The 23,838-nt window shown below is 35.0% G+C and overlaps 1 protein-coding gene across 2 annotated transcripts in view; it reads left to right on the forward strand.

Annotated features, from left to right (window-relative positions):
- The first annotated feature begins 6,021 nt into the window (after positions 1–6,021).
- The window catches only part of AGGF1 (angiogenic factor with G-patch and FHA domains 1), a 62,021-nt gene continuing 44,204 nt past the window's right edge, over positions 6,022–23,838 (forward strand). The window contains exons 1-5 of one of the 2 annotated variants that reach the window (XM_074282318.1): positions 6,022–6,676; positions 11,000–11,102; positions 12,222–12,418; positions 13,313–13,477; positions 19,474–19,662. In XM_074282318.1, coding sequence (XP_074138419.1) covers positions 6,467–6,676; positions 11,000–11,102; positions 12,222–12,418; positions 13,313–13,477; positions 19,474–19,662 — 864 coding nt within the window. In that variant the 5' untranslated portion in view covers positions 6,022–6,466. The remainder of the gene's footprint in view (positions 6,677–10,999; positions 11,103–12,221; positions 12,419–13,312; positions 13,478–19,473; positions 19,663–23,838) is intronic. The other variant, XM_074282317.1, reaches the window with a different exon arrangement.

Raw genomic sequence — 23,838 nt, forward strand, 5'->3', positions numbered from 1 at the left:
AACAATCACAGACTCATACAATAATTCATTAATTTAGCAAAACTTATGTTGTTTTTTACCTTAGGTAGTCCTCAATTTTCATAAGTTCCTTAATGACTAGAATTGTAAATTTTATAGAATTGAACAATAACTTCCTCCTAATAAGTTGGCAAGTCTTAAATTATCTTGAGATTGAATTTAATTCAAAATGTACTAAAATATTATTAAAGAAAAACATGTAATTTTACAAAAATAAATTAACCTCTAATATGCCAAGAAATACATATTTAAACATGAAATCCAAATATTTGCATAATTAAAATTTTATTCATCTTATAGTTAAAGGTCCTGCAACAAACTGAAACCTACATTGTCACCAAGAAAAAGAGCATCCACTCAAAATTGTAGCTCTCACAGATATATTTACTTTCTAAAAGTTTTACTGATCAGTTGTTTTATGGTACAAACATGTCTAGATCATCCTTACTTTATGAAAAATTTCTTATAGTAAAGGGAAACAATTAAGTAAAATTAGTCATTGACTTCATCTGAAAATGTAACATTTCACATCTATAATCTCAATTTTTTTTGAGGCAATTGGGGTTAAGTGACTTGCCTAAGGTCACACAGGTAGGAAGTGTTAAGTATCAGAGATCATATTTGTACTCAGGTCCTTCTGATTTCAGGGCTGGTACTCTATCTACTGCACCACCTAATTGCCCCCTATCATCTCAATTTTTAAAATGAATATAAATCTATTGTCTCTCTTTGAAGCCCTACATCATTGAAAAATGAAAAACTAAATTCCTTTTATTTTATTTTATATTTATTTTTAACACACATTGCTTTATGAATCATGTTGGGAGAGAAAAATCAGATCAAAAGACAAAAACCATGGGAGAGATTAAACAAAACAAAACAAAACAAAAAAATCAGAAAAAAGAAATGAACATAACATGTGTTGATTTACATTCAGTCTCCTTAGCTCTTTTTCTGGATGCAGATGGTATTTTCTAAATCACTGAGAAGAACCAAGTCTTTTATAGTTGATCATTGCACATTCTTGCTGTTATTGTATATAATGTATTACCAGTTCTGCTTGTTTCGCTCAGCATCAATTCATGTAAATCTTTCCAGGCCTTTCTAAAATTTGTATTGACCATTTTTTATAGAACAATTCATCATTTTTTAATAGAACCATAATATTCCATTACATTCATATATCACAACTTATTCAGCCATTCTCCAGTTACTGGGCATCTACTCATTTTCCAATTCTTTGCTTCTACAAAAAGAGTTGCTACAAATATAAAAACTGAATTCCTTGTGACAAATATGCAAATATTCATATGTTTATTTAGCCTCCTGCATATACAACTATTGAGGGGATTTGTTTTGATTAACTGGAAAACTGACCATATGGTTAAAGTAGAGATAAAAAAGGGAGGGAAAATGCTGATTTTTTCCCTAATGTATTCCCAAAACTGGGGTATCCAATAACTAGAGTCCTAGTGAAGAATCTCTCAGTTAATTCTTCACATATTTGAAGGCCCAATATTTAAAGCTTGACAAACTCCCATGTGAAGTAACTCCTTTGGGCTTCCTTTCCCAACCCCTTATTGCGCAGGCAGGCTTGCTTGCAAAATTCAGAGACAATTTTTAGGGTAGAGGTGGGGGTTGCAAGACACTAAAAGAAACATATTTTAAGTTCTTTATTCTACTATTTAGCATAAAGGAGAAAATTTGATTGTATAGACTACTGAAAAGAGGTATAGAAGACCCTAAGAAAGTAAATCTTCTCAGACTGACTGAATGAAAAAATCATTTAAGTACTTAATCTGTGCTGAAAATGCAAATAAAAGTAAGAAAAGCTCTGCTCATAAGAAAATCACATTTTAATAAGGGGAAATTATATATATATATATATATATATGAAGTTGCAAGCCAGATAGGAAGGACCCAACATTTTTAGGACACAGCAGAGGGTAATTGCATGTTCTTTAATAGTCTGCATGTTAACTTTTTTGCATATAATTGTTTGCATATTGTCTTCCCCACTTGACTTTGAAGTTCTTGAGAGAAAGAACTCTTTTTGTCTTTGTATTACTCCAGTTCTTAGTATAGTATCTGATACATAATAGAGTCTTAAGAAATGCTAGTTTTATTTCCATTAATAGACCTCATTCATTTCTGACATTTTATCACTTGGCAGTGGCAAGAACATTCTTTTCTGGGTCTTCCCTATCTGTGATTACTAAAGAGGCAGTGGCCAGGTGATATCTCCAACTGGCTTGCTCTCCTTTCTAAACTCCCCTTGCAAGGGCAGAATTGTTTGAAACATCTAGGAACCATTTGAGGATGGCAAGACACTACTGGAATAATGTTCTAAATCTATTTAATATACTATTCAGAAAAAAAGGAAAAAAGCTCAGAAAGGATAACAAAATGGGGATGCTGACAGAAAGACTGGGTACTGTTATTCATGAGGCCTTGGGACTTACTTGTTCAGCTGGTCAGTATTTAGTGTTAATGGCAGTTGGCCAGCAGTTGATAAGCAGAAGTATGACTTGAAACCTTGACCTGGCCAGGAATATGACTACTCTATTCACACTGACATCTAGGACTAAGAGGGAAAGGGAGGTGGTTGTGATGAGGGCAGTAGCCCCTTTGAGATTGATTTCCAACTTCCTTTGGGACTGACCTTTGATTTACAAGATCTGTATCTGAGCCAGTTTGGGCTTGTACCCAGCCCCCCCACCGGATCTGAGCTGGCTTGGTTTTCAGTCCCTATTCTAATGATCTGCTCAGATAACCCAACCCCCAACTATCTGCTCAGGTTTCCCCAAAACAGTTTCTTATCTGAAAAGCCAGCCAAGAATTTGGCCACTGCCCTAGGCTTCTTGAAGCAGATAAAAACAGCAAAGGTAGAATCATCCTTTGTCAGAGAGTTGAAAGATACTTTGCTCTCTGTCTGGCTGCTTTCGGCGTATATCTTCCTCTATCTAATGCCTTTTACTAACCAGACTTTAACCTTGCTTCCAAACCTAGCACCTCATCATGTTACCTCTTCAGTTGCTTTGTGTGCTTTCCTGATAAACTCTTCCAACTCTATTTGTTTACTACATATCATACATGGAGAGTTGTTCCCCTAAATCCATCACCCTTCTCCCACATCTAGGTTATCCTAACTCAGTATTTGTGCTTCATGGAGAAAACCTTCCTAATAACTGGAACAATCCAAAAAGGAAAGAAGATAGTGGATATTCACTGGAGAGGTTTAAGCAAAGACTGAATTTTGTAGGGAGATTCTTGCTCAAGTGTCACTTGAGATCTTTTCAAATTTAGAATCTGTGGTATTACCTTTCTGGGTTTCAGTTTCTTCATCTACAACAATCTAGACTAGATGAGTGCTAGTGTGCCTTCTTTAACTTTAAACTATAAAGTTTGAAAGAAGTAAGCTTACAAAATAAATAAAGGAAGTACTACTTAAAGCAAAAAATTTTAGTCAATTTTCATAAAAAAAAAAAAAAAGTGAATAGAGTTGACCTTGGAGTTGGATATATCTGCATTCAACTGCTTTCTCACACTGATATGTATTGTGTAAAACTGAGAAAATCTCAGTGCTCCTTGCTTAAGACTACAAGCTGCAAAGCACCTTGTTTACCAGTAAACTAGTGAAAAAAGAATTTCTTCCCTGGGAATTCCCTACACATGTGAAATCATAGGTCTGGGCCAAAACAAACAAACAAAAAAGTTTATTTAAATTAATGGGTGATAGAACCAAAATTCATTATTATCAGTCTTTGTAGTTCTTACCAAAGACAAGTTATGTTTTCTTATTAAACTATTCCTTGAAATTAACTATAAGACATATTGAGCTAGATGGCCTACGAAGATGGCCCAGTCTAGTAATTCTTATTATAGATTCTTAGTATAATAATTATAGTATAATTAGTATAATATTTTACTTAAGCTTTCCTGGCACTTAACACTTCCTAGCTGTGTGACCCTGGGCAAGTCACTTAACCCCAGCCTCAAAAAAAAGCTTTCCTGAAAGGCTTTAAAATGGCATGGTGATGAGAGAAGATATGCTGAGACCAGACTCTATTTTGAATATACATACATACATATATACATATGTATGTATGTATGTATATATATCCCCTTTCTAACCCTCAAATCTGAGAGAAAGATCATCTCCTTATGGGGACAGATTAGGAGAATTTTGATGTTTAGGGCTGTTTACAAAGGCTAGGGAAAGCAGTCTTCCTCCAGGGCTCTGAACAGCAACAAAAATGGCAGCTAGAATTTATTACACTTTAGAGTTTCAAGTATTTTACATATTAAGTCATTAAATCTATAATCTACTCTGTGAAGTACATACTGCTAGTGTTCTTAATACTTCCATTTTATAGATGAGAAAAGTGAGATACAGAAAGGCTAAATGAGTTGCCCAGTCCTATAGCTAGTATTTGAACACAGATCTTTCTGAACCTATGCGCTGTGCTTCTATGCATTGTGAACAAGCCAAACAAACACGTAACAAGCATTCTAAAACATGACATCGTATTCATAGAACCATAGTTCTAGAGCTGACAAGGGCACTTTGTGCCCATCTGGGCCAATCTTCTCATTTTTCAAAGAAGGAAATTGTTATGGGAATTTTTATTTACTTAATGTCTATTTTTATTATTTGGGGCTCAGGTCATTCCTTCTGTTACTTTTGGCGAACTAAAAGCCTGTCTTCTGTTACTATTAATCTCACTCAACCAAAACTTGGAATAATAATGCTAGGGAGGACTGTTTGACATTTGTCTGATAGACTTGGTTCTTCTCAGCGGTTCAGTGAATCAAGGCAATTTCAATAAACTATGGATGAAAAACACCATCTACATCCAGAAATAGAACTATGGAGACTGAATATAAATCAACACATGCTATGTTCACTTTTTTTTTTCCCCTAGTGTTTGTTTTTTTTCTTTCTTGTGATTTTTCCCTTTTATTCTTATTTTTCTCTCCCAACATGATTCATAAGGAAATGTTAAAAAAAAAAAAAAAAAGGAATATTCTTTTTACATGTAACCGGGGGAAATTAATAATAACAGGCATTTGTCAGATAAAAGTTTAAGGGGAGTTGGAGCTTCTCAAAATGATTTACTTACTTGTTAGCTCCCTTGTAACCTGACCCAGAGTCTGTGTGACTGTTTGTTTTCTTAGGGGATGTATGAAACTATGACTTTGCTTAACGACATTTGTTCAACTTTTATGACTTTGAAGAAGCGTGATGCAGAATGCAGCCAAGGATGAATTTACAATCATTCAACCTGTAAAAGAATAATTTCTCTCCTCACTCCAACATAATTGTTAAAAAGCTTTGTTAGAATCCGGATTATCAGATTAATTCCCCTGAGTTCTGCCCCTCTATGAAGCATAGTAAAATCTAGGTTTTTATTTCTATATTTTATTTCTATAATTTCTGCAAGTAGTAGATCAATTTTGGCAGCAGTCATCTATTACATGAACTCAAAAAAAATAAAAAAAAGATAAATACTAAATTCCAGACAAATCACCTGACTTCTCATTACTATAGAGAGCGAAAACTTTCTCAAAGCTGACAAATGCAAAATACATATAAGAGCTAGAATTGGCTGACCTGTTATATATTACATATTATATATACATACATACTTGTTATATGTATATAATATATCGTTTTACAAATATCTCATTTTATCCTTATAACAATTCTAGATGTTGTTATTTTACAGAAGGGGAAACTGAGGCAAACAGCTTAGGTGACTAGACCAGGGTCACTCAGCTGGTAAGTTTCTGCAGCGGGATTAGAACTCGGGACTTCCTGACTTACTACACTACCCAGCCCAGCAGGGTCTTTCCATTCTCCTAGAAATGCTAAAATCAGGCGACTCTACAACTCAAAGAATTCCCGTCTCTCTAAGCTCAGCGAGTCTCTCCAGCACAAAAAGCGCACGCGCATCGATTTCACAGTTCTGCTCTCCGGCTGCAAGAGGAGACCAAGGGGCCGCGTCACTTCCGGCTCCGTGGGGGAACACGTCCGGGTGACGCGCGGCCCTTGTGCGTCCGCTCCTCGCCTCCCGCCCTTCTCGCGCCCAGTCGGTAACCGGAGAAATTAAAGTTGTTGCCAATAAAGTTTTCGCTGTTGTGGTTCAGAAGTTAGCCCGCGCCTCCGGCACCGACGGTAGCCGCCGGCACCGCTCCTGCTCTCCCGGGCCGGGGCCGAGGCCTGGACCGTGCCGTTGGGCCTCGATTCCTCAGTCTGTGGTTCCCGCAGGCGCGGCGAGGGGCTCGGTTCGGGGAGGCATGGCCGGCGGCAGCCGCCGTCATGTCAGTGTCAGGCGGCTCCGCGCGTCCCGCACCCTCCGGCTGCCGCTGAGCCCCCGGGCCGCCTCCTGAGCGCGGCTTGTCGGCCCTCTTCTCCCGGGGCGCCGCCGCCGGGACTCGAGGCTCCATGGCCTCCGCGGCCCCTTCCCCTCCACCCCGCTCCCCATCTCCGCCGGCCGCCGAGCCCGAGCTGGTGCAGCTGCGGCGCAAAGTGGAGAGGCTGGAGCAGGAGTTGCGCAGTTGCCGGCGCCAAGTGCGCGACATCGAGAAGGTGCTGCAGCACACGGAGCGCCTGTACCAGGGCGCCGAGAGGTGCAACCAAGAGCTGCGCTCCCAGGTAACCGCGGCGGGCCTCTCCCGGGACCCGCTCCTCCCGACCTCTAGCAGTGACTGAGTGTCTCACCCTCGCGTCCCGGCATCGCCACCCCCAGGCTCTTCTGGAAAGAGAGATCTCGTCTTTGTGGCTCTATGTTTGGTTTTTAACTCGCGCCCTTGAGTGAAGAATGAAGAGCCGGTTACGCTCGCAGGGATTTTCTCTTTGTACCCAAGGAGAAATCTAATTGTGCTTTTCCGAGCAGGCAGTTTATGTTCTAGACATTCTGTCGTATCCTGCCACTCCTCCCCCACTTATTTAATATACTTTTAGTTATGTCGTTAACCATTAGGTACTTTGTGCAGACAGCACTACTTACATCTAAATAACACCACCGTGTGTGGAATGGAATCTTAATTTCCAAACAATTAGGTTTGATTCCTTCAGCTCCAATCAGAAGTGACGGTCCTGGCAAAATAATTTGATGGGAAGGTTCGGGGCTACCTTTTCCTTATCCATAAAATGACAGGGTCGGGCAAGCTGGTATCCATGGTAACTTCAAGTCCTAAATTCTATCATACTTTATGTATAGAATATATATTGTATGTGCACACAGCATGTACAATACATATCACCCTCAAGTTTTTTTTTAAACCAAAGTCGAATATGTTTGTCTACTTAATACAGCAAATTATAAGGTAACATTGTTGAGTTGAGGTCATTTAAATATTCTGTAAACTTTTGCATCAGCTGAAATTGTTGCGTTTTTTGTGAGTCTGTATCTAACCATGACCTATTTTCCTGTTTCCCTCTGTTTTAAGCCTTCCAAACGTATTTTTGGTTCACATCAGTACCTCCACTCGTCAGCATTTTCTCAGGCCGCTCCCCCTCCCCCCTCTGACGTTACTTTTCCTCCTTTTTAAATCCCAGTGGTCCTCAGACTTTTTAAATCGGGGCGAGTTCACCGTCCCTCAGACTGGGGAGGGCCGGACTACAGTAAAAACAAAAGCTCACACTCTGGCTCCGCCCCTCAGCCCATTTGCCATAACCTGCAGGCGCATTAGCGACCTCAGCGGCTGCCCCTGGGATGTAGTTTGAGAACTCTGCTCTGGGTCTATTCTCAAATCACTACTCATACCTTGCCAAACCTTGACCCTGGACTATTGCTACCATCTATCTCCTACTTACTAGTGAAAAAGCTGGAAAAACTAACTGCAGAAGGGCTCATTATAAATCCTTTTATTCCTCTCTGATTGCTTTTCTATTAGATTGTCAGATTGTGGGGGCAGGGGATTCATTTGCTTTTCCAGCACGACTTTAGCACCTAGTAGGTGCTTAATAAATGTTAATTGACTCCCTACTGAAGCTATTCCAAACTTCCATATGCCTCCCACACCATCCCTTTTAGGACTTCAATTCTTTACTTAACTAAGAAAAAGAGGCCTTTAAATATTAACTCCTTTTTTTTCCCCACTTACTAATAAAAACTACTTGACATTTTCTCCTAGTTTCTGATAAAATAAGGTGCTCCTTCTTGCTAAAGTGTCTACTTTTTTCAACTTCTTTTCTTTTGGTTCCTTCTATAGGGAATGCAAAAATGCTCTTCTTCCACCACCCTTGGGGAGGAGGGGGAGAGACCAAACAAACCCTTGATTAGATACTGCCATCAACTTAAGCTGTCCTACAGCATTCCTCTCTTTCTCAAACTCCGGACAAAAACCTATTCCTAATTACTTTTTTTTACATTCCTAATCCTTTACTAATTTTTCTGTCATTCATTCCTCCACCCTTTTCAATCTTGCCTTCCAGATTAATAACTCTACTGAACCTGCTCTCACCAAAGTTACTAAAGCACTTAATTGTCAAGTTATTTCTCAGTTCTCTTTTTTAACTGTCTATTTCATTTGACATTGTTGAACACTTTCTTCTTTCTAGATCTTCACGACTACATTCTCCTGGTTCTCTTTCTACCTAATTGTTACTTCTCAGTCTTCTTTGCTGGTTGTATTAGTATTACATCTGGGTCCTGACCTATGTATGTCTCTGTCTTTCACTTTCTCTCTCTTTTTCTCTTCCCCTTCCTCTCTTTTTTTCTACCCTTCCTATTTTCCCATTCTCAATCAACTCATTGACTCTTTTGAGTTTAGTTGACTTCAAAATCTGTTTAAGTTTTCGTCAGTTTCCTGAGTTTAGCCCTGTGTCACCAGCTGTCCATTAGTCTTTTAAAACTAGATAGCCTATAGGTCTCACATCTATTCAGTTCTAAAATAGAACTCATTATCATTTCCCCATAACCTACCCTTCTTTCAAGTTTCCCTTTTTCCATCAAAGGCAACACCATGTTTTCTATCTTCCAGGTTCATATTTTTGTCATTATCCTAGATTCCTCATTTTCTCTGACCTTACATGTTCAATCAATTCCTTTCACTTGTATGCAGCTTCTATTGTCTCTCTGCATCTTCATACCCCAATTCATCCTCCATTCCTGCTGCCAAAATGTTTTTTTAAAAGCACAGAGCTGACAATTTTACTTCTTGTTTAATAAATTCCAGTGGCTCCCTATTGGCTCTAGGATAACATTTACTCCTCAGTTCAGCTATTAAAGCACCTTACTACCTTACTCCAACTTAGAATTCTAGCCTGGCTGGGTATTGCCCCCTCCCCCTTTCCCCTACAATCCAGCCAAACTAGCCTTCCTCAGACATGATCATATAATCCCTGTGCCTAATTTGTTAGTGTACTTCCAAACTGTTTTTTGTTTTTTCCACTTGTGCCTTTATCCAACTCTTCGTGATCCCATTTAGTTTTTTTTTTTTTTTTTTTTTTTAACTGAGTCAATTGGGGTTAAGTGACTTACCCAGGGGTCACACAACTAGGAGTGTTAAGTGGCTGAGGCTGGATTTGACTTCAGAGTGGTACTCTATCCACTGTGCCACCTTGTTGCTCCTATTTAGGGTATTTTTTGGCAGAGATACTGGAGTGGTTGTCCATTTCTTTTTCTAGCTCATTTTATAGATAAGGAACTTAAATAGGATTAAATGACTTTCCCCGGAGTCATACAGCTAGTAAATGTCTAAGGTCAGATTTGAACTCAGTATCATTCTTTCTGATTCCAAGCCCAGTGCTCTATCAACCTTGTGCCACCTTAAAAATGTTTATATTGTTGACTTTTTCAGCTCATTAAACCAAAAAATTGTATGAATAAAAAGGGTGGCAAAGCTTCAGAAAGAAGTTATAGTTTTTAAAGGATGTGGTTCTAGGTTGATTTTACATATACTTGGGAGGTGTTTTTACCAAGCTTTTAAGACATATTTGATCATGAGTTTAATATGAAAGAGATGGCATGGATAATTGAAAGTTACTTTAATTTTTCATGTCAATCCTCTTCCCCCTGCCCTTGTTTTTCAACTTGTAAGTGGCTAAAAATGTGAAGTAGCCAAAAGTAAGCTGATGGAGGAAATAAGACTGATTATACATAACGGCACATAATCAAGAATTCTCAATTTTTCATCAATTTTCAATTATTACAGAGATTATCCAGGGAATATATTATAGTCTGCCTACTGATAGAGCAAAGAATATAACTTATAGTGAACTAACATTATTTTATGTTAAAGCTATGTCAAGCCATGGCATGTTGAAAAAGAAACTTTTGCTTTTCTTCTAGTCATATGCCCTTGTTATCAGAGTGCTACAGTTAGGGTCCCTTCAAGGACTCAGAAGGCATAAGCAGATATAAGAGAATTAACATCTTAGTGGCTAACATAGTTTCCTTCTTTCAGAGCAGTAGTTTTTAATCATGAAACTGCTATTTTAAGAAATATGAGCAAAACAGCATTTAAACTGCATTAATGTATTTAATTAAGTATATATTATCAAGGTTGAAGGGCATTGAGTAATATTACAGATTTAATTATAATATAGATAGAAATTTGTATTTTCCTAGTTTTATAATTCTCTATGGAGAACTACTAACCTTTTTATTATTAACATCATATTTATAAACCATTTGACATATTGGATACAAAGAGTCTAATTAGGGATTTTTTTTTTTTTAAATCTTCAATTAGTTACTGATTTCTGTAAGAATTAATGCAGGAAATATTAAGAATCATTATATCCCATTCCTCAAATTAAATAGCAAAGATAAAAGAAATACAGTGATAATGTTGTATTTTAGAAAAGAGACCAATTGCTGTCTGTATAGTTAAAAAAAAAAGCCAAAAATTTGACAACTTTAATCATTAATAATAATTACTATTAGTCATTGTAAAACGTTGTACGTAATTGAATAAAAGTACCATGTTTTTTGTTTTTTTTTCTAAATAATCCTTTCTTCTCTTTCAGGTAGAAGAGCTCAGTAATGAAATCCATTATAGGAAAAAAAAAGAAAATAACAAGTCTGATGTAGAAGTCCAAACAGATGACTATACTCCTTGGTCAGCTTCAGGTATTTAGTATACAATGAAGAAATGCCACTCATGACTTGAATCAGCCCAATTTAGGATTGTCTTTCTCTAAATTTAAAACAAGTAGCTAAATATCTAGAAGAATGTTTTGTCCTTTTCAGTTCAGTACAGTGTGTTGACTACCAAAAAATCAGATAATCCTTTGAATGGAGGTGATTGGCATATGCTTTACAAAAGAATGTTTTGCTGACACAATGTGATCTGGAGGATTATTTTGAATAATGTTTTTAATAGTGGTAATAAATGCTAGCACTGAACTATCTACCTTCTCATCTAGGCCTTCCCATAACAAAAAAGGCACATATCTTTGGGGTGACTGATTGAGATTAGTGTTTGCTGACTGATTGAGGTTAATACTATAATTTGTGTGAGTAGAGGAGTGTGTACTCCATGCAAAGTTCAATGTCTCTCATGGAATTCTGCCCCTGATCTTGGCCTTATTAGTACCTGTATAATAGAGTCAGTGATCCTAACTGATTTGAGTCACAGTGATCTTTTTCTCAAACTCTTGATCTTGTCTATCCAACTGTGGATACCATTTGGCAAGCTCCTAGGTTCACATCTATAGGTGTACAAGCTTTAGTTTAAAAAGCTCGCACTTATCTAGAGCCTTAAAATTTAGTTTACCAAGAGTTAACAATTGCTAAGGATTATTTATTCAGTTTAACTTAATACTTCTTTTTCATCTTTTTCTGGCAGTTTGCTTCTTTAAATATTTTAAAATTAAGGTACCTCTAGTATCTGAACATTCTAGAACCTCTAGAAATCTGAACATTCTGTGGAATTAATGAATTTTTGTTGTTTTTTGGCAAGGCAATTGGGTTTAGTGACCTGCTTAGGGTCACACAGCTAGGAAGTGTTAAGTGTTTGAGATCAGATTTGAACTCAGGTACTTCTGACTCCAGGGCTGGCCCTTTAGCCACTGTACCATCTAGTTGCCACAGGATCTTTTGAAGTACATTAAATGGGTGATAGGAATCAATGTGGTTATAATTTGACACATTTTTTGTTGTTGTTGTTGTGTCCTTCATTTATTACATAATAGAGTGAAAATATAAAATCCTACCCTCTTGATAAAATTTACTTTACTTTTGCTGTAGATTATTATTATCAGACATACTATCGGAATGTCAGTCCTTCAGATAAAGGAGTTGAACTTGAACAAAATCAAGAGCATGAAGAGCCCAATCACAATGCTGTAGACCCATTACATAGAGAGAATGAGGGTCACAGTGGCACTGATACGATAGAGAATGCCAAATATGAACAAGAGGACAATTTTCTTCCCAATTCACAGGTAATAGACTTGCTAAATTCAAATTATTATTACTTGTCGTCTTGTTTTTTTCCTGACTTTTCACTGTGTATTCTAACTGGTATTTTTCTTATCATAAAATAGATGAAACTAGAATTTAAATAATTATACATAAAAGATGTGTAGTCAACAAATACATATTTAATCATCTATTTTAAGTATTTACTTATGTATATTTCTTTAGTAGTTTTTTGTAATAGAAGAGAAATAGATTTCAAAAGTTAAAAACTAAAAAAATTTTAAGCATGAAAAAATATGTTTTTGAAGATAGCCATGTAGTCCCAGTTATTTTTCCCATTAGAGTCTATTATTTACTATTCTGCTTTTGTGGATTACATGTTAATCTGAAAAAATGAGAAAAGATGCATAATTACATGGTGGTGTCTTAATACTGGTTATTCGGTAGCTATCACATACTAATTTTTTCTTTTTTTTTTTTAATTAAAGCTTTTTATTTTTCAAAACATTACATGGATAACTTTTCAGCATTAATTCTTGCAAAACCTTGTGTTCCAATTTTTACCCCTCATTCTTCCATTCCCCCACTCCTTCCTTTAGGTGGCCAGTAATCCGATATATGTTAAACATAGTAGAAATTATGTTAAATGCAATATATGCATAAGTATTTATACAATTATCTTAAAATACTTATTTTGATCTCCTTCCAAACTGGGTCATTTTTGAATGGAATACGTTAAGGAAAAAGGCAGCCTTATATTACTGAACATTGAAGTCTGCAGTCATCTTCAGTAGGGCTTTTCTCATCTATTTTTTGGGTCATATTGTTTTTAATCAGTTTCTCAGGTCAAAGCCTTTTTATCTTGGCCTTTTCCAAGAAGTCTTGCATCTCATTTCACTCATTTTTCACCTATCCAGGAAGCAGAAGGTGTCTTAACAGCAGAAAATGCCGAATTAGACAGTTCATCATTAGCTGAAAGTTTGAGAGCTGCTGCAGAAGCTGCTGTGTCACAAACTGGATTTAGTTATGATGAAAGTACTGGGTTATATTATGATCACAGCACTGGATTCTACTATGATTCAGTAAGTCTCTCAAAATCTTTTCTTTGCTGTTATATAATGTTACTGGTCTTAATAATCATGTTTAAATCTAAGCACAAAAGAAAAAAGGAAATTTATGCTTTTAAAACTTTTTAGAATTATTGAAGAGTATTGAAAGGTCACAGAATGTTCTGGTACTTCTAGGATTTTGATTAATTAGAATAAATAGAATTGTGATGAAGATTTTGTTTGTTCTATGTCTGTCACAGCTTCATTTTTGCCACTTATACACTAATTTCTATATTAAGTAATATGTAATTGTTTAAAAAAAACTTTTGAGAAGTTTTTAGTAATTATGTCATTGCAAAAAGAGTGTATGTTTTTAGATATGTACATTTATATTCATAATATTTTCAAAGGAATTAAAGTTTTGGGTTTTTTTTTTTAAATACCATAACCATAGGCTTGAAAGGAAAGATGGGAAAAAATATGATGCTAGTAGAAAATAACCAAATGAAGGGTCTTTTATTTAAGTTTCATTAAATTATTTTGTTTGAATGAATCCATATGAAAGTACTAGATATCTTTCTCTTAAAATCTCATACTTGTTTTTATTATTAGCAAACACATTCATTAGCATTTAAGCATTTCACACATTTTATTAATCCATTTCTGTTCATTTTCAGTAAATGAGGAAACAAAAACAAAGAACAGATCATTAATTGTAGGAGAATTATAATTTGAGTTCCTGATTTTCAAATTTGTGTTTATCTCACTGAATCATACTGCTTTCTAGTATTTTACACATGATTTCATAACATTTAGTGATGTAGCTTTTACTTTTGCATTTCCTCAATGAATGTTTCCTGCTAAGCAAGGAAAGTGTGATGAGGATAGTTCCCAGAAAAGGAAGTTATTTTTTTAAGACTTTTTTTTTTTTAATTTATTTAGAGTTCCAAATTCTCTTCTCCCTCCTATTCTCCCCTACCTATTAAGAAGCAAGTAATATGAAACCTCCATGTGAAGTCATGCAAATTAGCTATGTGTTCCTCTTCCTCCTACCCCCCCCAAGGAAAATAAAGAAAGTGGGAAAAAAAAAATCTGTATTCAAAATCTATCAGTTCTATCTGGAGATGGAAGCTTTCCCCCCCCCCCCCCCATGGAATTATCATGTATCATTGTATTGATTAGAGTAGCTAAGTTTTTCTCAGTTGATCATCATTACAGTATTATTGTTTGTATAATTGTATAAGTTCATGTAAGTTTTTTAGATTTTTTCTGAAATCATCCTGTTCATCATTTCTTATAGCACAATAATATTCCATTACATTTGCCTACTACAGCTTATTCAGTCATTCCCCAATTTTTGATGGGCATCCCCATAACTTTCAATTCATTGCTACCACAAAAATAACTGCTAAATATTTGTGTATAGGTCCTTTCTCCCAAAAAGAGATACAGATCTAGTGCTGGCATTAGCTGGGTCAAAAGGGTACATTTATAGCTCTTTGAGCATAATCTGACATTTTTTCCAGAAAGGTTGGACCACTTCACAATTCTTCCTAATAATACATGTGTCTTCATTTTTCCATATCCTTTTCAGCATTTGTCTTTTTCTTGTTCTATTTGTTAGCCAATCTAATAGGTGTCAGGTGATACCTCAGATTTGTTTTAATTTGTATATTTTTAGTCAGAGATTTAGAGCATTTTTATATAACTTATGAAATAAGTTTATATGTAAAAATAATTTTACCTTTTTATATTAGGACATTTTAGTTTTATGTAATATTTTATTTTGGTGATAATAAGCATTTTACTATTGATAACTTTGATTTCTTCTGAAAACTACTTGTTAATATCCTTTAACACCCTATCAATTATAAAATAGGTTTTTTTCTTTTTTTTTTTTTTTTAACAATACAGTTAAAATAGAACATAAATATGCATCTGGGAGTGCAAGACAGTCACGTAAGAGCTAGGGGAAAAGTATTATATTGTTCAAGAAGAAGAGGGCAAAAGTTATTAAACCTAGATCCTCTATTTACTAGCCATGTAACCTTGGACAAGTTAGTTGCTTTTGGGGGGGGGCTCTTTTCTAATTTATAAAATGAGAGTGTTGGATTCAAAACTTCTAAGATTTTTTTGAGCTGTAAACATATAATCATAGATTCTAGCTGTAGGGAACATGGATGAATCTCTGTATCTGAAAAATTCCAGAAATAGATTTCCTACAAATATAATCAAGCTCCTTCCTTTGATCAAATTTTCTAGTAGAATAGGGAAGCTAACTGGGAAAGAGTTCTTGGATAGTTCCTTCTAGACACTCTTCTCCTTGTGCCCCTTAAATCAAGTACACTCTACTTAGTTATTAACTAATTTTTTAACTGTAGATTATACCTTTGTGCCTCACTTTCCTTAACAGTAAAATGAAGAGATTAGATTAAATTTTAAAGTTTCTTCTTTCAGGATATTATATCTTATAATAATTCAGGATAATATTATATTTTATAATATAATAATATATCTTGTCAATGTTGAGCAATTTCAGGGGAAATCTTCACCTTAAAACAACTCTTATCTGCTTGATGAAATCTTTATATATTATAATATGTATTTGAAATATATATATGAAATGTAAGTGTCTGAGGTAGTTGACTAAAATTCAAAATATTAGCAATCATCAGGTGTAAATGATAAGACACATCTTTTTCTTCTCTCCATGGGGGATCATGAGGCACTCAGCAAGGACAGTTTTACTCAAAGGGGAGAAAAGACACAGAATACAGAAACCAAGAGACTGGAAGGCCTGCTTACTCAAATGTCAGTCAAATGGAAGTTGTGCTTGAAATTATTTTTGCTTATGAATATCTGCACATTGATGCAATTTAGCTGGAACATTATTATCATTGAAGTACATAATTTAGGCCAACACTACATGATTTATAAAGAGTTTTGTTTTTTAACATGGCTGAGTTCATTGTAAAGGAACTTCATATCCAGAGGATTCGCATATTGAATTATTACCGTATACTCACTTAAATTTATTACCTTTAAAACATTTACATTTAAGGAAGAGTGTTATTATTGCAATTCCATATTAGCCTTAATTATTTGTATTTACTGTAATATCCTAAAAGCAATTACATTGTATTTAAAAAAATCACTGGCCTCATTTCATATACTGTACCATTTTAATTACATTATTCTCTAATTCAGATGTTGCGAACAGAATTTGACTTTAAGCATGAATTAACAGTAACTATTATTATGAAAAATGTTGGAAACCAAAATATTTTTAATTCTAGAATTCTAAGTATAATATTTTTGCTTTGGTCTTTCACAATCGTTTATATTTCAAAATAAATTTTAGCAAAATGTATTATGGAATGGACTTTAATGTCTTCACATTTTATAATTCAAGGTAAATAAAGTTGAATATGGTTTAAAATTCTCTTTTAACACTTATAACAAAATTTTCAGGTAAAATTACCAAATTTGATGTCTGGCACTTGGACTTTATCAGTCACATTTTGTGTGCAATACAAATTATCTTAATGTAGGAAGTATAAGGAAAAAATGTTGGCTTTGTTTCTCTTAGATATTTGGGGACTGATATTAATGTAACTTTTCTGGACTAGATAAGTGTTGAAGGATAAGAAGGCTGATCTGAGTTTTAAGCCAGAAAGAAGGCCTGAGTGAACTTTGAAAGTTCAACCTTTCCTAGGTTGATATGTAAGGTATTCATGCTGGCTGAAAAGAGAGAGGGTACTGGTTCAGTGGCTACAACTAACCTGGTTCAAGTACCAAAGACATTGGCTTGAGTGACCAGGAATATCTGAGCACTGTGATCCAGTTAGCCTTCCCATCTTGAGAAGAGCTTTTGAGAGCTTTAGTGTGGCTGACATGTTCACAAATTGATGCTTATGAAAGTGCTGCTTTCTTTCATATTTTCTTCTCCTTCCTGCCACTTGTCTCTCTCTCCCCCCCACCCCCCACCATAATGAGTAAAGGTTTTAGTAACATTTTAGTTCCATTACAATAGTTTCAGTTTAGGTATGTTTTAAAATGAAATAAAGTACCTCAGTATTGACTTCAGGTCTTTCTCAGTTTCCATAGCCTTCAACCAAGAGTTTAGAGTAACATAGAGTTTTTCATTTAACATAGAGTAGTGGATATAGCACTAGCATTAATCTGAAAACTGAGGTTTGAATCTCAGTATTGATGTTTACTAGCATGGCTCTCAGACAAGTCATACTGTTTCTTAGGGTCTAAGTTTTTTTAATTCGTAAAACAGAGGGGATATTTATAACATCTACACTGTCACTATTCTGAGTCTGATTCTATTAGCAATTATTCCTGACTTTTTTGGAAGTATAAAAGAAAATACTTGTATTTATAAATGTCACATTGACAAGGTTGTGTGAATATGACAGCAAAACTCGAATGGCTTGAATCATAGATTATTTTTATTCACTTTAATCACCCATAGCAAAGCTACTAAGGGAATCCCAAAATCTTTTTAAAAAGAAAGCTAAAAATGTATAAAGAGTATCTGTAACTTTTAATAACATCAATTATGGGAAAACTGAAGGTTACTTTAAAGAAATTCAGTTATTCATTAATTCATAATTGAGCATTCAAACAGTCAGTAAGTAGCCAATGCACAACTGGGGACTCAGCACTATTTTGTATTCTACTATTTGTACTTAGTTGATTTTGTAATCTAAGTTATAACTTTGCTGAGTAGAGAATATTACCAATTCTCAAGCTCTACAGGTAAAAGAAATACATTATTGGTAATAAGGTAGAATTTTTGCTTTTCACCCCTAAAGCAGAAACTGCAGACATCCTATTTTAACTTTCCTATTTGCCTGTAGAAATACAAAGGAAATATTGTGAAGACATTCAATATTTTGTGAATGTATTACATAAATGCTAAGTATAATAAAAATGTCATTAGCATGTTGTTATATTGAGCTATCAGTAGAAAAAATGAAAATATTTCCTGTCTTCAGTCTCATTTTTAAGTGTTTATTTTTTGAATATCATTAATTAATTTTTTGCTCCTGGAATATAAAAGTGACTCAGTAAGAAAATATATATTAGATTGAATGACAAGTTTTTGTCTTCTGCTAATACGAACTTTTAGCAGAGAACAAAGAAAAATTACTAATTTTTTCCTTCAAATGATTGTGTGATTAAGACTAAATCAGATTTGGACTGAATTTTTGTTGGTCATATTGCTAAGAATCAATTTTAATCTTGAATGTGCAGCAAATTAATGCTTTCAAAGACTCATTTGTATGGTTTCATCCTACAATTAGCCATCGGATTTTCAATCTGGTCTTATTTTTCTTTAGCTGTATAGCCCTAGAGGAGTGTGTGTGTGTGTGTGTGTGTGTATATACATATATATATATATATATAATTGATGTAAAAGATTTTGAAGTTATATTTTTTTACTTTTAAACCCTAATTTGTCAAAATAAGATGCTACTTTATAAATGTGTATATATACATTTCACTGTAAATTTTATCAAGACTATTGTTCATTAATTTCTTGGGTTATAATTATTGGAGGCTTGACAGGTTTTTTGTCATTATCTGCTAAGTATCATAACTTGTTTACAATTAAGGATAGATACATATTTTGTGAAGCTGGGGCTTTTAGAGGTTGTACCTGGCAATTTTAAAGTGATTATATAGAGTAACCTAATTATAGAATTGGAAATCATATGTTTAGTTTTGGAGCAGGGCTACTTGTGTTTGAATTGTACAATTATTGCACTTTTTAATTTATTGATCATCTTTTATATAGTTTTAATTTCCCATGGTTTGCTAATGAAAGGAGACATGTATAAACTTTGAAATTTAAATCATGTTTAATAATATAGAGTATTTCAGAAAACTATGAAGATATATAATATTGGATACATTTATTGTATTTATGTTAACTTTAGTGGTACTTGAATTATACTAATTTTTTTTTTCATTAATGGACCTCTTTTTTTTTTTTTTTTTTTTGTCTCCTTTGAAAGGAAAATCAACTCTATTATGATCCTTCTACTGGAATTTATTACTACTGTGATGTGGAAAGTGGTAGATATCAGTTTCATTCCCGAGTAGATTTACAGCCCTACCAGACTGCCACCACACAACAAAATAAAGATAAAAAAGGGAAAAAGAAAAGGAAGGATCCAGATTGCTTTACAACCAATGAAGAAAAGGTATTTTTCCATATACTATTCTATAAAAAAAAACATGACGTGTAATTGTGAAATATAATTGTAATATTTAAGCCTAAGGTTATAAAGAAATTTTTTAAAAAATCACTTCCTGTGTATATCCTAATCCTAACCTTGAGAATCTTATTAAAGTACATAAATTTTGATAGGGCAAATGTGGACTTGTTCACTAGATTGTGACTACTGAACTTCAAGGCTCAAATTAGATGCCACCTTCTCCATGAAGTCTTCTCTGACACCCTGAGGTAAAAGTGATCTCTCTCCTCATAGAACTCTCTGCCATAGAACACTGCCTTAACTTCTCCTTTGTATTATCTTCCCTTTATATTATTGTTTTTTATATATTTGTCCCTCCCATTAAATTGTCTTTCTAGAAAGCATAGCCTGTGTCTCTTTGTTTTACATAGTAGTTGTTTAATATGTTATAATGAATTGAAATCTGAGAGACATTTCTTAAAGCAGTTATTTTTAGGACAAATAAGCCTTGACTTAAGTAACTTAGCAAATATGTCCTCTGTAATGACAAGATGTTTGTACAGGCTAAAAATATTATTAGGTTCAAGGGAAAAAATATATAGATCTGGTTGTGAGGACGATCTGGTTGTGACATCTGTCACCCCATTGATCACCAGGATTGATTTGGCTGATCTGGCTGGCTAGGTGGGTGTTCCCTTCCTCCCTCACCACTCCATGTGCGTCCCTCCCGAAGCTGTGCATTCAGTTGAACTCCGTCCTCGATAGGCATACTGTGTTTCAGTCAAGGATATACAAGTAGCTGCACTCTCCTGCTAGAACAAGCTCCCAAGGTCCAAAAAATATATAGATCTATGGTAAATTGATCTTTTATGACTAAAGAGGCATTCAGGATGGATTCTCTTAACATTTGAAGATGACATAAGTTACACACAAAGTTATTCCAACCTAAATAATTTGGCAGGCATACATTCTGTTCTAAAATTCTTCCCCAATAATCAGCCCAGCTCAATCCAGGTTCCCTGTTTGAATCTTTATTTTTCACTTATTTATTCACTTGTCCTCTGTTCTCTTTCTTGCCTCATCTTGAATTTCTAGCTTTCTTCAAGTCCCACCCCTCTATAAGAAGCCTTTCCTAGTCCTTCTTAATCTTTATGCTTTTGGGATCCCTTACCAGTTTACCTTGTATCTGTCTTGTATGTACATATTTGCTTGCTTATAGTCTCTCATATTAGTCTGTAAGGTTCTTTTTCAGGCAAGACTAATACCTCATGTGTGAGGGCTGCTCCTCTTTGAATTTCCAAAGCTCAGCCTGTTTCTGGCACAAAGTGCTTAGTAAGTACACTGATAATCCTCAAGTTCAAACTTAGATTCTCTGACCTAAGCCAAGGGCTTCTTCCTAAGCTATTCTTCTAGGCTCCAAGGTTCCAGTGGGAACATTCTCTGAGGCAGCCACTTCCTTCTGGGCATACGTCTAATGAAGAACTTCTTCTTTACATTGAACTCCAGAATACTTCTGTGAAATATGCTGGTCAGCCCAGCTTTTTTCCTTTCACATAAGCATGTGGCTAGTTTGCATGTATTAGACTCTTCATTAGGCCCCTAGCCATACTAACTTTCTTCAGCTTTTCTGTAATGAAATGGTCTAAACATTATCAGACCAAGACAGAACCCCCTGGATATTAGACTTTGAGAATCTTTGTAGCACACCCTCTCAATTGTCAACCTAATTCAAACCTCATGGCCTTTCCCCATGAGCTGCTGCTGAGCAGTTCAACACATTTAGTCCTTCAGTCCTAAATTCAGCCCTTCATATTTGTCTCTTATTTTATTTATTTTTTTTTTTTTTTTTTTTTTTTTGGTTAATAGCAGGCTGAATCTGGATCTTTGGGGATTCTGGCCATCTGACATCCAACACGGTAGCTATATCTCAGGTTCATATCAGAAGCTTTGTATCTATTAATTTTGAATGAATTGTAAAATCGATTAAAAGAAAAATGATTTTTAAAAAGAAAAAAAGTGCAATGATAAGGGGTGAATCTTTATCAGTAATAGACAATAAGTTATTGATGAAAATTTTCCACTGCCCTTCTGGAAAATAAAGAAAAAAAGAGGAGAAGAAATGAGGTTTTAAACGTTTAAGCCCAACTTAATACTTATTTAAAGTCATTATCCCATTGATTTCCTAGTTTTTCCTGTTTTTATGAAAGGTTTCTGGGATTGGGAACCAGCAGGTCAGTTCTTGAACTCCAGTTCTCATCATTTTTCTTTTTCTACATGTTAACAATAGGTTATTGTTTCCTGCAGGGAGTTTGGTTGTACCTTTCCCAAGTTCCTCCCTTCCCTCTCCCTCCCCCTAAAAAAAGATTATAAGTTAGAGTCTTTATCTCTAGGTGGATAATAGAGGATTTTAATTCCCCCCCCCAACCCCGGCTGGGGTTAAGTGACTTGCCCAGGGTCACACAGCTAGGAAGTGTCTGAGATGAGATTTGAATTCGGGTCCTTCTGAATTCAAGGCTGGTGCTATGTCTGCTGCGCTACCTAGCTGCCCCCTTAATATTTCTTTAGAGTTCTTTAGTTCCCCAGCTTATTTTTTGCAAATGCCTATCAGAAAACCCCATTCATGTCAATATTTTTTTCCCCAGTTTCTATCCTTCACTTCTCCATACATTACCATCCAAATAAAATCCTGACTTTTTAAAAGGTATCTACCACTGTGTACTGATGGCACTTTTATGGTATGAATTCATAATTTGAACAAAACTCGGGGATCTTTCCAACTCAGAGCTTTAAGTCTCTGTTTAAGCTGTTGGCTTACTCAGGCAGCTTTATTTGGCTTGCTCTCCATAGTGGCTGTCTTATGGTTTCACTTCTCTGAAAGGGAATTAAGCTAATCAGGTTTTAATTTTTTTCTAATGTATTGAAGTTCCCATTTATTCTTTTGTCATTATAGAAATAATTGTACTATTTGTAATATAATTTCATCTGAAATATTATTTTCAAAAAACCAATTAGTGATAATTAGGAAGGGCATACTTCACATAAAGCTTCATTTAATGTCATTGCCAAAGATAAAAAAATTTTGGGAACAATGATCAGTTTGACTTTGTATGCATAATACTGTCAGAATTGTAGAAGGCCATGCTAGACAGAGGCCTCACCCACCGTCTTGTGTAGCTTTACTATTTAACAGATGATAAAGTTAAGGCCAGAGTGGTAATATGACTTGCCCCTGGTCTCATAGCTTGTCAACCTAGATAGGGCCTAGATTCAGCTCTATCTCTTTAGATATTATTTATTTTTTCTACCCTATTATGCTTTCCCTTGTACTTGTGTAGAGTTTGCATTTAAGGCAGTTGATAGGCTCATTGGTTAGAATGCTAGACCTACATTCAGGAAGAATTGATTTCAAATCCTATCTCAAAGACTTTTAATAGCTTAGTGTGTAATAATATTTATAAAGTGCATTGCAAACCTTAAAGAACTATATAAATACTAGCTATTGTCATCAAGACAAGTCACGTTCTTGAATGTCTTGCCTTAAAACTTAGGGAATTCAGAAAAAGCATCAAAACTAGTCAAGTGAGGCAAGTCATAGACTAGGATTTTTGTTTTTCTTTAAACCCTTAAATTGTTTACAGGCAAAACTGTGTTTCTGCAGTTTCTTATCTGAAACTGAATATATTCAATTCTGATATACTGAAACATAAGAAATGGAATTGCAGGAGAGGAAGAATGGGGAGTTGGTAAATATGGATGACTTTAGGACATATTTTAGATCTTAACTATTATTATTTGTAAATCATATAAAGTTTCAAAAGTTTATAAGGCAGATAAATCAGATTATATTCTAAGGAAATTAGAACTAGGTCTTGTATCCTGCAAAATTATGTACTAAAAAAGAAACATACACATACATACATACACACAAACATACACACACATACACAAATTAATTTCCTACTTATGCTGAGGTTAGATGTCTAGCTGTCTCAACCATCTGGATCACAGCCATGAGCCTGAAAACAAGAAAAATCTCTGAAGGGCCAAAATAACTCTCCCAAAGTCATGGTGCTATATATACAGTCCATTATCATCTTTGGAAGAGGCCCACATGCCCTTGTTCAGAATTAACTCTTACTTAACATACAGTTCTTACAAACCTAATTATCTGGTTCCCAGCTC

This window comes from Sminthopsis crassicaudata, chromosome 1 (genome assembly GCF_048593235.1).
Source record: "Sminthopsis crassicaudata isolate SCR6 chromosome 1, ASM4859323v1, whole genome shotgun sequence".
NCBI lineage: Eukaryota > Metazoa > Chordata > Mammalia > Dasyuromorphia > Dasyuridae > Sminthopsis > Sminthopsis crassicaudata.